The sequence below is a fragment of the Aquarana catesbeiana genome, linkage group LG03, assembly GCF_042186555.1.
Source record: "Aquarana catesbeiana isolate 2022-GZ linkage group LG03, ASM4218655v1, whole genome shotgun sequence".
In the NCBI taxonomy this organism is placed as follows: Eukaryota; Metazoa; Chordata; class Amphibia; order Anura; family Ranidae; genus Aquarana; species Aquarana catesbeiana.
Window position 1 is genome coordinate 364382126 of NC_133326.1, and position 13697 is coordinate 364395822.

Genomic DNA, 13697 nt, shown 5'->3' on the forward strand with positions numbered 1-13697 from the left:
TGTCTTAGATGACCTAATGGTATGGCATTGTAAACTAACCGGGATGGGCTATCTCCTTGAAAGGCAATACTGCTATTCAGAGTGTGTAATTAGCCAAATGCTACCTATATACTACAGCCAAAACTTGGAATAGTTAGTCTCGCCTCAGAGCTGCTATTTTGCATGTGTCTGATTTGATCATGTGTATCACGCCACACAGACAGGGGACTCTGTGGCAAAAAAGGCCTCTATAGCTAAGTAATCTTGTTACATTTTCTAATATCATTACATCTGTTATCTATAGCGGTCATTACTTAATTAAATGTTATACATACAAGTATTTGTGTGATCTCTCTATGCACATCTCAAATAAAACCCCAAAAACATAAGCCATTCTGTAACCGTGATAAAACATTGCTGCATACATATTAAAAGATTTTACTGATGTGCATGTCGGTGAATACAAATTTTACACAGCTACAAGTAAGGGCATACTTGCATTGCGTGTCTACAGGCCTTCCATTTACCACAACACTGAAGAAAAGTTGTAATGGCTATCAAAGCTGTCAGATCTACATTACACAACCTCTAGGAGCCTAATGAAAATGAACATGGAAGCTACATATCTTAGTTTTCAAATATTAAAATGTAGGAAATATAACTTACTAGGAACCACCTGTGGGATAGAGCTAGATGTGGAAGTATTAGTTGTAGACGATTGACTGGCTGAAGTTGCTGACGTAGATACCAATAATGAAGAGCTACTGGTTGTTGGAGAGGGAGCAGTAGAATTCTGCACATGAGCAGGCTGGGATTGCACTTGAGCTTGTGCCTGAGCCACCTGAGCTTGAGCTTGTGCCTGAACTGCCTGGGCCTGAGCTTGAGCTTGAGCCTGAACTGCCTGGGCCTGAGCTTGAGCCTGAACTGCCTGGGCCTGAGCTTGTACTGCTTGAGCCTGGGCCTGAGCTTGTACTGCTTGAGCCTGGGCCTGAGCCTGAGCTTGAGCTTGAGCCTGAGCTTGAGCTTGGGCCTGAGCTTGGACTGCCATTATTGGAGTCAGCTCCGACTGCTGAATAATCTTCACTCCATCAGGTTTAGTCCATGAAGATTCACGGGTTCGTGCATTGTAAAAATATGCCTAGAAAAAGAGGAGAGTTAAAATAAAACAAATTTGTCTAAATACACAGATAAATGGCATTTACTTTGTTCTTCTAAGGCAGTGATGGTGAACCTCTGTCACCCCAGATGTTTTGGAACTACATTTGCCATGATGCTAATGCACTCTGCAGTGTAGTTGAGCATCATAGGAAATGTAGTTTCAAAAACATCTGGGGTGCCAAGGTTCACCATCACTGTTCTTTGGTAACATAGGGGTGCTGCACTCTCAGCACAGTGTGGATGTGTAGGACAACAGGTATCCTGATATCAGTCACGCACAGATCATATGAAAAGAAGCAGTCGTGGCAGTGACTTCTTCTCATAAGTTACTGGCACTGGTCTGTCAAGAATATCTTTTACTTGCTTGATGGTGGTGAAGCGAATCTTAATGGTTTCGTCTAAAATACTTGCACAACCTTAGAGCTTTTTAAAACATCTAGTTCATTGATTTTTTTTCTCTACATGCTATTTGTAAGACTCTATATGAGCTAAAGTTTTTAGAGCTGGATGGCAGTTACTTTGGGGGATATAGAAAGAGGAAGTGGGTATGTTTGTGAGTATAGATGAGGTATAATCTTTACAATCTTTACTCCTTTCTCCCCCCCAGCATTCCTCCTGGCTTTGATGCTTAGACTTGCCATACATGTTATAATCTGACTGTGCAATCAACTTTAGCTTTACCAAAACTATGTAATATGAGGGCCTGGGCACCTATTTTATTGAATCAATTTATATCCAATCAGGCAGGCTCTTGAATTCCATGCCTGTTGGTAGATCAAAAGGAGAATGTACAATAAAACCAATATGCATGGTGGGCATTAGGGTGGTGAATTTATAGGACCACGAGACATGAGTGAATGAAAATTTTCATGCGCACACTGCTAGGGCAGGTATCATAGCAACTGCTTTCATCTGACAGGTGGCAGTCAGCTTGTCAGATATGCAAACACTCCCAGTGGTTGCATGTAAAACCCCCCCCCCGCTGTCAGGTCCACATGACATACAGACCTGGCAGCAAAAGGGTTAATGATATACAATCGGGGGGAGGTGTGTCGCATGATGCATATACCTAAATATAGCGAGCCAACTCTGGCAAGAGGGATAGATGCTTGTTACACAGAGGGTGGAAAATTATCTATAGGAAGAACCTGGGGTTGTTCCCCAAATTTCTCAGCGATTTGCAGTGTGGCTAATAAGGGGCCAAAGTCCTTAAAATAAAGGACCTTGTAATCTGCATACATCCTGACGGTCTTGACAAACGGCCTGCACTGGTAGACTTTGTATAGAAGGGTTGGGCCTGATGGATATTGCAAGTGGTTCTGCTACATAAATACTTTTAAATCATCCTACTCCTCTGAAGTGGATGTGGATCTGAGAAATGCTTTAGAACAAAAGGCCTTTTTTGAGGACCTTTTTACAACACTATTATGTGCATGCATGTGCGAGAACAGAAAAAGTGGAAGTGAAATCACAGGCAATCAGACTGTGCACAGAGAGGTCATTGGATCTTCTTCCTACTACTTCCTATTAAAATGTGCCTGCTGGGATAAAACACCTCCCATGATTCCCACCTCTGGGGGATTTGGTTTTTTTTTTTGGGGGGGGGGGGGGGGGGGTTGGCAGAAATGTTTCACTTTTATTTTGCCACCAGTATTTAAAATTTACTTTTTGGGGGGACATTAGAAATTCCTTCTACTGAACAATGGGGGCTGACACCCAACTGGTCACTTTGCAAAGTGAGAGCAAGCAATAATAACAGTCATTTGAACAGGAAGCATAATGCAAGGAAAATGTATAGATGGATTGCTGGACACTTGCTGGTATTGGGAGGAAAAAGATAACAGCACTAAAGATTAAGCCTGTCCTAAACTTCTGCTCAAAAATTGCTCTGGCTGGACTTCAGTTTTGAACTACAATCTTTCCTTTGGCCTAGGTTCACACTGTAACGATGCGGGAACCAGCACGATTACAGCGCCGTTTCGCGCATCGCATCTCTCCCGCAGGTAGGTCACACTACCCTCTGCGAACCGCTGCGGGTGTCAATACAGTGTTAATGACAAGCCCAGATCGGTTCACAGTTTGCAGTGTGGACTGTGAATTCGTACAGGAATCAGAGAACACCCATGCGATCCGATTCCAAAGCGTAGAAAAAAAAAAAAAGTCCCTGCACAAGCTGTCACAGCCGGGTGCTGGACAGGTGAGTGTGTGTTAAAAGTCAGCAGCTACACTTTTTGTAGCTACTGACTTTTAAAAAACTGAAATACAAGTGAAACTCCCCTTTAGGAAGCCTAATCCACAGTGCATCTAACAAACCTTGAAATTCAGCTCTAACAGTCCAATCTAACCTCTTTGCACAGTTATAAACGTGTAACTTAATCTGGAAACCTGGCACCATTTGTGAAAATGATCAAAGTGAATTACAAACCTTGCCATCTGGGGTCTTATTCTCCACCCAGATTTCCTCATTTGGAGGCAGTGTTGGTGCCTGCGTAGGCAAAGTGTTAGGACTGGGATTTGAAGTTGTAGCAGGTGAAGAAACCGGCGGTAGCCCTGGTGGAAACAGCATTCCTGGAGGCGGCATACTTCCAATATGTGGAGGAATAAAGGGAGGTCTCTATATAAAACAACCATACAATGGTTAAATGTAAACCAAATTAATTCAATATACTAAATCAAACATCCACTTACCGTATAAAGTAGAAAAAACGAATTATAAATAAAAATCCTGCGCACCCATATACAATTAAAGCTGCAAACAAAGACCAAACCACTCTCAAATGATGTGAAAATGTGCTGTGCTGTTACAAAATAAACAATTGACATATGTGTGAAAAACGTACTGATTTTTATTGAGTTTTACACGTTACTTGTATTGTTTAATTTGTAACAGCGCAGCACATTTGTAACCCTTTCATTGCACAGTTCTTTTCCATCAAGTTCATAAACAGCATCATCTGTATCTCTTGGATCTTCAAACTCCACAAACCCAAAGCCTCTCTTCAGATCAAGGTCTCTCTCCGATTCTTCCATAGCCCTTGAAAAACCTTTCCACATCTTTTTCTCTGGCAGATAGGTTCAGCCAACCAATGAAGACTCTGCAACCACTCATATTTGCAATATTCTGAAACAAAGTCTCAAGATATCTAATCTCCGAATAACCAATTTCACAAATAAATTTGCCGGCAAGGTAAAGAAGTTACACCTGCAGCTGCTCTGCGTTACAAATTGGTTGCCAAGATTCTAAATTGGTCTAAAGTTCAATGGCCTCTCCCTTATCTTTTGAGATTTAAAATAAAGGCAGCAGTTATTAACCACTTTAGGCAGAACCCCAGCTTTTAAAATGGAGTTCCACCCAAAAGTGGAACTTCCGCTTTAAGCACTCCTCGCCCCCTGACATGACACAATTGGCATGTCAATTGGGGGGGTACCAAGTTTAGAGTGGGACTTCCTGTCCCACTTCCTCCTTCCTGCTCTTGCCCGCCTAGGCAACTCCTCCTCTCCCCTTAGGCGGCCCCTCCCTCTCTCCAATCTTCTGGTACACGTCACAGGTCCCAGAAGATTGCCTGGCCACTAGCAGAGTGCAGCGTGACTTGCAAATGCACAGTGGGCACCCGGCCATGAACCCGAAAGCTCACGATTTTAATATATTTTACATAGTTCATTTGGGCCAGCTTGGTCCCTGACTAACGTGCTGAATAAACTGTATGTCGCTGACCACTTTGGGACTCAAGGGGGTTATAAAAGGTTCATGGATTAAAAGTTAGCCCAAATGAACTATGCCCCTCACTAACAGGTGAGGCCACTGGATGTGCTGCATATAACTGTATATAGCTGAGGCTACATATAGCAAAACGCACTGTATTCCATGTTCAAGCCGAGACTTTCCTGTCCCATACCCGGAACACAGTAGTCTCTGATAAGTTCTCAGCCAGTCAGAGAAAGCAATGTATTCTAACTATAAATACAAAGCTTCCTCCAATTGGCTGAGTCAGAGGTTAGCACATCCAGCGGCCTCACGTTAGTAGAAGTTCTGAACGGCATTGTGTTCTCTTATGTGAGCCATGGATGCTTTCACAGTAAACACATGTCATCCAGATGTCATTTTTGGCAACTGGGAAAAAAAATATAAATTAGCTGCAGCAAGAGCTGGGGAGTAGTGAAGCGGTGTGCGCCGACAGGGCCAGAAATGAAGGCCATCTCTCATTAGAATACAAACCCACCTACTGCAGGGGTGTGTGTGTATATCACACACACACACTTTTTCCGTGGCACAAGAGACCCCCCCTTCATGCAGGTCTATGGCAACAGATTGCACCCACCAGTAGATCACTATTTGAAGCTATCAACCAGTAGTAAATTGCAGTGATCTACTGCATGGAAAGCTGCATCAGCTATGCCCAAGCCTCTGGACTGATAAACGTGCTTTGATATCACATCTCCTCCTATCTCAATTTTTTAAAGCATATCTTTTTGGTGTTCATATCGGCAAATAGTCAAAAAGAATTGTACAAGCCCAATTCCAAAGTTGGGACGCTTTGTAAAATCTACATAAAAACAGACCTGTTTAAATTGAGAAAAGGTACCATTTAAAAAAAATAAGTAATTTTGAAATTGATGGCAGCAACATGTGTCAAAAAGGTTATGACAGGGCCATATTTACCATAGTGTAGCATCCCCTCTTCTTTTACCCCCTTGCCGACCAGTGCACGACGATATACGTCAGCACAACTGGGCAAATGGCCTACAGGTGTGTCCCCTTTAAATCCGTGAGTGTGCCTGCGGACTATATGTCTGCTGGGGGCCCGCGATCCTGTCTCGGAGCAGCAGAACGGGGAGATGCCTATGTAAACAAGGCATTTCCCTGTTCTGCCTAGCAACATGACAGAGATCTACTGCTCCCTGTCATGTTCTAGTGAGACAATCCCCCCTACGACACACTTAACCCCTTGATCGTCCCCTAGTGTTTAACCCCTTCCCTGCCAGTGTCATTTACACAGTAATCAGTGCATTTTTATAGCACTGATCGCTGTATAAAAATGACAATGGTCCCAAAATAGTGTCAAGTGTCCGATGTGTCCATCACAATCACGGAAAAAAAAAAAAAAAAAATCGCAGATCGCCGCCATTACTAATAAAAAAAAAAATAAAAAATAAAAATGCCATAAATCTATCCCCTATTTTGTAGACGCTATAAAAAGCTTTTGTGCAAACCAATCAATATACACTTTATTGCGATTTTTTTTAACCAAAAATATGTAGAATACATATTGGCCTAAACTGAGAAAGAAATTTGTTTATATAATTTTTTTAGGGATTTTTTTAATAGAAAAAAAGAAAAAATATTTTTTTTTCCCCAAAATTGTCGCTTTTTTTTTTGTTTATAGCGCAAAAAATAAAAACCGCAGAGGTGATCAAATACCACCAAAAGAAAGCTCTATTTGTGGCAAAAAAAAAAAGACGTCAATTTTGTTTGGGTGCAACATCGCACTACCGCGCAATTGTTAGTTAACCACTTCAGCCCCGGAAGGTTTTACCCCCTTCCTACAATTCGGCACTGCGTCGCTTTAACTGCTAATTGCGCGGTCATGCAATGCTGTACCCAAACAAAATTTGCATCCTTTTCTTCCCACAAATAGAGCTTTCTTTTGATGGTATTTGATCACCTCTGCCGTTTTTATTTTTTGCGCTATACACGGAAAAAGACCGAAAATTTTGAAAAAAAATGATATTTTCTACTTTTTGTTCTAAAAAAATCCAATAAACTCAATTTTAGTCATACATTTAGGCCAAAATGTATTCGGCCACATGTCTTTGGTAGAAAAAATGTCAATAAGTGTATATTTATTGGTTTGCGCAAAAGTTATAGCGCCTACAAACTAGGGTACATTTTCTGGAATTTACACAGCCTTTAATTTATGACTGCCTATGTCGTTTCTTGAGGTGCTAAAATGGCAGGGCAGTACAAACCCCCCACAAATGACCCCATTTTGGAAAGTAGACACCCCAAGGAATTTGCTGAGAGGCATGTTGAGCCCATTGAATATTCATTTTTTTTGTCCCAAGTGATTGAATAATGACAAAAAAAAAAAAAAATTACAAAAAGTTGTCACTAAATGATATATTGCTCACACAGGCCATGGGCATATGTGGAATTGCACCCCAAAATACATTCAGCTGCTTCTCCTGAGTACGGGGATACCACATGTGTGGGACTTTTTGGGAGCCTAGCCGCGTACGGGGCCCCCGAAAACCAATCACTGCCTTCAGGATTTCTAAGGGCGTACATTTTTGATTTTACTCCTCACTACCTATCACAGTTTTGAAGGCCATAAAATGCCCAGATGGCATAAAACCCCCCCAAATGACCCCATTTTGGAAAGTAGACACCCCAAGCTATTTGCTTTGAGGCATGTTGAGTCCATGGAATGTTTTATATTTTGACACAAGTTGCGGGAAAGTGACAAATTTTTTTTTTTTTTTTTTTTTTTTTTTTTGCACAAAGTTGTCACTAAATGATATATTGCTCACACAGGCCATGGGCATATGTGGAATTGCACCCCAAAATACATTTAGCTGCTTCTCCTGAGTATGGGGATACCACATGTGTGGGACTTTTTGGGAGCCTAGCCGCGTACGGGGCCCCGAAAACCAATCAGTGCCTTCAGGATTTCTAAGGGCGTACATTTTTGATTTTACTCCTCACTACCTATCACAGTTTCGGAGGCCATGGAATGCCCAGGTGGCACAACCCCCCCCCCCAAATGACCCCATTTTGGAAAGTAGACACCCCAAGCTATTTGCTGAGAGGCATGGTGAGTATTTTGCAGCTCTCATTTGTTTTTGAAAATAAAGAAAGACGAGAAAAAAAAATTTTTTTTTTCAATTTTCAAAACTTTGTGACAAAAAGTGAGGTCTGCAAAATACTCACTATACTTCTCATCAAATAGCTTGGGGTGTCTACTTTCCAAAATGGGGTCATTTGGGGGGGTTTTTTGCCACCTGGGCATTCCATGGCCTCCGAGACTGTGATAGGCAGTGAAGAGTGAAATCAAAAATTTACGGCCTTAGAAAGCCTGAAGGCGGTGCTTGGTTTTTGGGGTCCCGTACGCGGCTAGGCTCCCAAAAAGTCTCACACATGTGGTATCCCCGTACTCAGGAGAAGCAACAGAATGTATTTTGGGGTGTAATTTCACATATTCCCATGGCATGTTTGAGCAATATATCATTTAGTGACAACTTTGCGCAAAAAAAAATAAAAAAAATAAAAAATTGTCTCTTTCCCGCAACTTGTGTCACAATATAAAATATTCCATGGACTTGACATGCCTCTCAGCAAATAGCTTGGGGTGTCTACTTTCCAAAATGGGGTCATTTGGGGGGGTTATGAACTGTCCTGGCATTTTATGCACAACATCTAGAAGCTAATGTCACACATCACCCACTCTTCTAACCACTTGAAGACAAAGCCCTTTCTGACACTTTTTGATTACATAAAAAAATAATTTTTTTTTGCAAGAAAATTACTTTGAACCCCCAAACATTATATATTTTTTTAAAGCAAATGCCCTACAGATTAAAATGGTGGGTGTTTCATTTTTTTTTTTCACACAGTATTTGCGCAGCGATTTTTCAAACGCATTTTTTGGGGAAAAAACACACTTTTTTAAATTTTAATGCACTAAAACACACTATATTGCCCAAATGTTTGATGAAATAAAAAAGATGATCTTAGGCCGAGTACATGGATACCAAACATGACATGCTTTAAAATTGCGCACAAACGTGCAGTGGCGACAAACTAAATACATTTTTAAAAGCCTTTAAAAGCCTTTACAGGTTACCACTTTAGATTTACAGAGGAGGTCTACTGCTAAAATTACTGCCCTCGATCTGACGTTCGCGGTGATACCTCACATGCATGGTGCAATTGCTGTTTACATTTGACGCCAGACCGACGCTTGCGTTCGCCTTAGCGCGAGAGCAGGGGGGACAGGGGTGCTTTTTTTTTTTCTTTATTATTATTATTTTTTTATCTTATTTTTAAACTGTTCCTTTCATTTTTTTTTTTTTTAAATCATTTTTATTGTTATCTCAGGGAATGTAAATATCCCCTATCATAGCAATAGGTAGTGACAGGTACTCTTTTTTGCAAAAATTGGGGTCTATTAGACCCTAGATTTCTCCTCTGCCCTCAAAGCATCTGACCACACCAAGATCGGTGTGATAAAATGCTTTCCCAATTACCCAATGGCGCTGTTTACATCCGGCGAAATCTAAGTCATAAAATGCTCGTAGCTTCCGGTTTCTTAGGCCATAGAGATGTTTGGAGCCACTCTGGTCTCTGATCAGCTCTATGGTCAGCTGGCTGAATCACCGGCTGCATTCTCAGGTTCCCTGTTGAGACAGGAGAGCCAGAGAAAAACACGGAAGACGTTGGGGGGGGGGGGGCATTCCCTCCCACTGCTTGTAAAAGCAGTCTAGAGGCTAATTAGCTGCTAGGATTGCTTTTACATGAAAGCCAATCGCTGGCTGAAAAGAATGATACCAAGATGATACCTAAACCTGCAGGCATCATTCTGGTATAACCACTCAAAGTCGTGAATGGCGTACCTGAAGACAAAAAAATGGTTAACAATAAAGCACAGTAAACGGTAAGGTATAAAAAATTGCATATCTGAAAAGCAAACATGATAAAACATAATAACAATAAAACATTGCAGAATAGAATACAGTAAAAAAGAGCAGAACAATAGAGAGAATAGAGAGAGAAAGAACAATAAAACGACAACTATTTTTTTTTTTATTTTATATTTTTGTTTGTGTTTTTTTTTTTTTTTTACACTTTTTTTTGTAACTAACTTTTATAACTGTAACCGGTTCCAGGTTCGGGTCTCTCAAAATGCGATGGCATCTTGGGAGACCCTGTGACAGTGTGTCTAGTCTGTGCAATGCTGTACCCTACGCTAATACTCAACTAGTGAATGGTAGTGTTCAAAACATTCACCAATGCAAAGACCAGGATTGTCAGGACAGGAGGGACAATAATAGCGGGTGTCACGCCTATATCCGCGTTTGCTGCAGACACGACATCTTTTTTGGGGGGGGGTTCATTGGGTAGGGGTACTCGGGAGGACATAAAGAAAATGCCTCTCATGCAGCCGACTGCATTTGGTTGGGGATGTGAATGGGGGAAGTACGGGCGCTGCAGAAGCGGTGGGTTCCCAATTAGGATTGGCGAATGCAGCAGGAAGGGCACTATGGACACGATGGGCCTGTGTTTGTCTTCTTGGTGGCAGCGGGACACTACTTGTGCTTGCCACCTCACCAGCTTGAACTGCACTTATGGGACTCGCCATGTCACCAAGTGTTACTGCAGTGCTGGTTTGACTACGACCGGGGTGTACTAGGGCGCTGGTGCTTGCCAGTTCACCAAAACACTACCAAAAAAACTGTTAGAGATTGCAGGGATCAGGCCTGACTCTGCGAACGCTGCAGTTATGCGTTTAGTGTTTTGTAAGTGTCAGTGATCGATCGATACTACACTTGGGTGGGCTGGGGTGGGCTGGGCTGGGCTGGGCCGGGCAGAGGGGCAAAACGCAGGTGCTAGCAGGTATCTGGGCTGATCCCGCTAACACTGCGTTTGTGGGAACCCTAAACTGCTGGGGACGCTAGTATAGATCTGATCAGATCAGATATTGATCCGATCAGATACTATACCACTAAGGGAGGTGTACGGTGTGTGCGTGGGTGTTAGCGGTACTGGCGCTAACCAGATGCTGCCTGGGGCTGGCGCTTGCCAGTTCACCAAAACGCTACCAAAAAAACTGTTAGCGATCGCAGGGATCAGGCCTGACTCTGCGAACGCTGCAGTTATGCGTTTAGTGTTTTGTAAGTGTCAGTGATCGATCGATACTGCACTTGGGTGGGCTGGGCCGGGCGGAGGGGCAAAACGCAGGTGCTAGCAGGTATCTGGGCTGATCCCGCTAACACTGCGTTTGTGGGAACCCTAAACTGCTGGGGACGCTAGTATAGATCTGATCAGATCAGATATTGATCCGATCAGATACTATACCACTAAGGGAGGTGTACGGTGCGTGCGTGGGTGTTAGCGGTACTGGCGCTAACCTGACGCTGCCTGGGGCTGGTGCTTGCCAGTTCACCAAAACGCTACCAAGAAAACTGTTAGCGATCGCAGGGATCAGGCCTGACTCTGCGAACGCTGCAGTTATGCGTTTAGTGTTTTGTAAGTGACAGTGATCGATCGATACTGCACTTGGGCTGGGCCGGGCGGAGGGGAAGAACGCAGGTGCTAGCGGGTATCTGGGCTGATCCCGCTAACACTGCGTTTTTGGGAACCCTAAACTGCTGGGGACACTAGTATAGATCTGATCGGATCAGATATTGATCCGTACAGATACTATACCACTAAGGGAGGCGTATGCTGCGTGCGTGGGTGTTAGCGGTACTGGCGCTAATCTGACGCTGCCTGGGGCGACGCATATCACCACCGGGCGATCAGGGGGCTAAACCTTTATTAGGTAATAAACGGCGGGTGCCCTGACACTATAAAAAATAAACGAACTAACCAGCGTCACCCGTAACAGTTATACGGTGATCAGTGGTGAAAGGGTTAACTAGGGGGCAATCAAGGGGTTAAAACATTTATTAGGTAGTATATGGGGGTCCCTGTCACTATAAAACGCTGACGGCGAACGTAAATATTTACGTTCCTAACTAGCGTCACCAGCGACACTAATACAGCGATCAGAAAAATGATCGCTTAGTGACACTGGTGACAGGGGGTGATCAAGGGGTTAAAACTTTATTAGGGGGGGTTAGGGGGGTATCCTAGACCTAAAGGGGGGTAATATTCACTGTCCCAACACTGTAACGGTCACAAACTGACACCATGCAGTAATCAGAAAAAAAAAAAAAAAATACTGCTTGCTGTCAGTTTGTGACAGGGGGGGGGGGTGATTGGGGGGGGATCGGGGGGCGATCGGGGGGGGATCGGGGGTGTAAAGTATGCCTGGCATGTTCTACTGTGTGTGTTTGTGTTGTGTGCACTTACATGTCATCTCCCCTCGGCGCTGGAACGGAAACTGCCGAGCCGAGGAGAGATGACATCACATCCTCTGCCTGTGTGAAACTACACACAGGCAGGGGAGGATTCCGATTGGCTGGGAGCGATCGCGAGGGGGGGGCCACGATCGGATGGTCTCCCCCTCGCCTCCCGACGCTCCCAGTCAAATGCCGACCGCCGCTGGCACCGGGGGGGGGTCCGATCGGACCCCCCGCCCGCGGGAGGCAGATCACGTACAGGTACGTGATTCTGCCTGCCCGTGCCATTCTGCCGACGTATATATACGTTAGGCGGTCGGCAAGTGGTTAAAGCAGCGCAGTGCTGTATCGCAAAAAGTGCTCTGGTCAGGAACACTCTGTAAATCTCTGGGAACTGAGGAGACCAGTTGCTGAAGATTTCAGAGAGGAATGTTGTTCCATTCCTGCCTGATATATGATTCTAACTGCTCAACAGTCTTGGATCTTCTTTGTTGCATTTTTTTTGTTTGAAGAAGCACCAAATATTTTCAATTGGTGAAAAGGTCTAGCCCAGTTAAGCACCTAAACTCTTCTACCTTTAAGCCACGCTGTTCTCATAGATGCAGTTTAGCATTGTCCTGCTGAAATATGCAAGCCCTTCCCTGAAAAACGTCATCTGGATGGCAGCATATGCTGCTCTAAAACCTAGAAATCTTTCAGCATTGATGGTGCCTTTCCAGATGTGCAAGCTTTTGAGCATGGATAACAAGCCGGAAGGTCCAAAAAGAATGTAAAATTTCAATTTGTCTGACCACAGAACAGTTTTCCACTTTGCAACAAACCATTTTAACTGAGCTTTGGCCTAGAGAAGACAGCAGAGTTTCAGGATCATGTTTAGATGCATTTTGGATGGCACGGTGAACTGTGTTCACAGACAGTGATTTTTGGACGTATTCCTGAGGCCAGGCAGTGATGTCCATCATAGAATCATGTTTGTTTATAATGCAGTGCCATCTGAGGGTCCAAAGATGACAGGCGTGCAATATTGCGCTCTTTGGCCTTGTCCCCTTGCGCACAGCTTTCTCCAGATTCTCAGAATCTTTCGATATAAATGCACTGTAAATAATATAATTTAGTCTTTCCTATTTTACACTGAAGAACAGCATTCTGAAATTATTCCACAATTTTTAGACACAGCTTTTGAGACTGTTGAACCTCTACCCATCTATTTCTGAAACACACTGACTTATTAAGATACTCTTTTTAAGTACAATCAATTTTTATGAATTTTTTTGGAAACATTAAACATACATGAGGCTTTGTATTTCACAACTATACAATCGCAAACGTTTTACAACATGTATACAGCGGATTGAAGACAAACATCGTTATATTAATTTAATGCCAAATTAACATGCTCTTTTTATACCAAATCGTGTTACTACCCTGTTGCCAATTAACCTAATTAGTTACAAAATGTTCTACCAGCTCTTCCTTAGCACCAGTTACTATGTCCGCTT

General features: G+C 43.1%; 1 protein-coding gene across 3 annotated transcripts in view; it reads right to left on the minus strand.

Moving 5' to 3' along the window:
- The window catches only part of TCERG1 (transcription elongation regulator 1), a 150105-nt gene that overhangs the window by 126632 nt on the left and 9776 nt on the right, over positions 1 to 13697 (minus strand). For all 3 annotated transcript variants that reach the window (XM_073620623.1, XM_073620622.1, XM_073620620.1), the window contains exons 3-4: positions 3563 to 3751; positions 646 to 1117 (exon numbers count right to left, since the gene is read on the minus strand). In XM_073620623.1, the coding sequence (XP_073476724.1) occupies positions 646 to 1117; positions 3563 to 3751 (661 nt within the window). The remainder of the gene's footprint in view (positions 1 to 645; positions 1118 to 3562; positions 3752 to 13697) is intronic.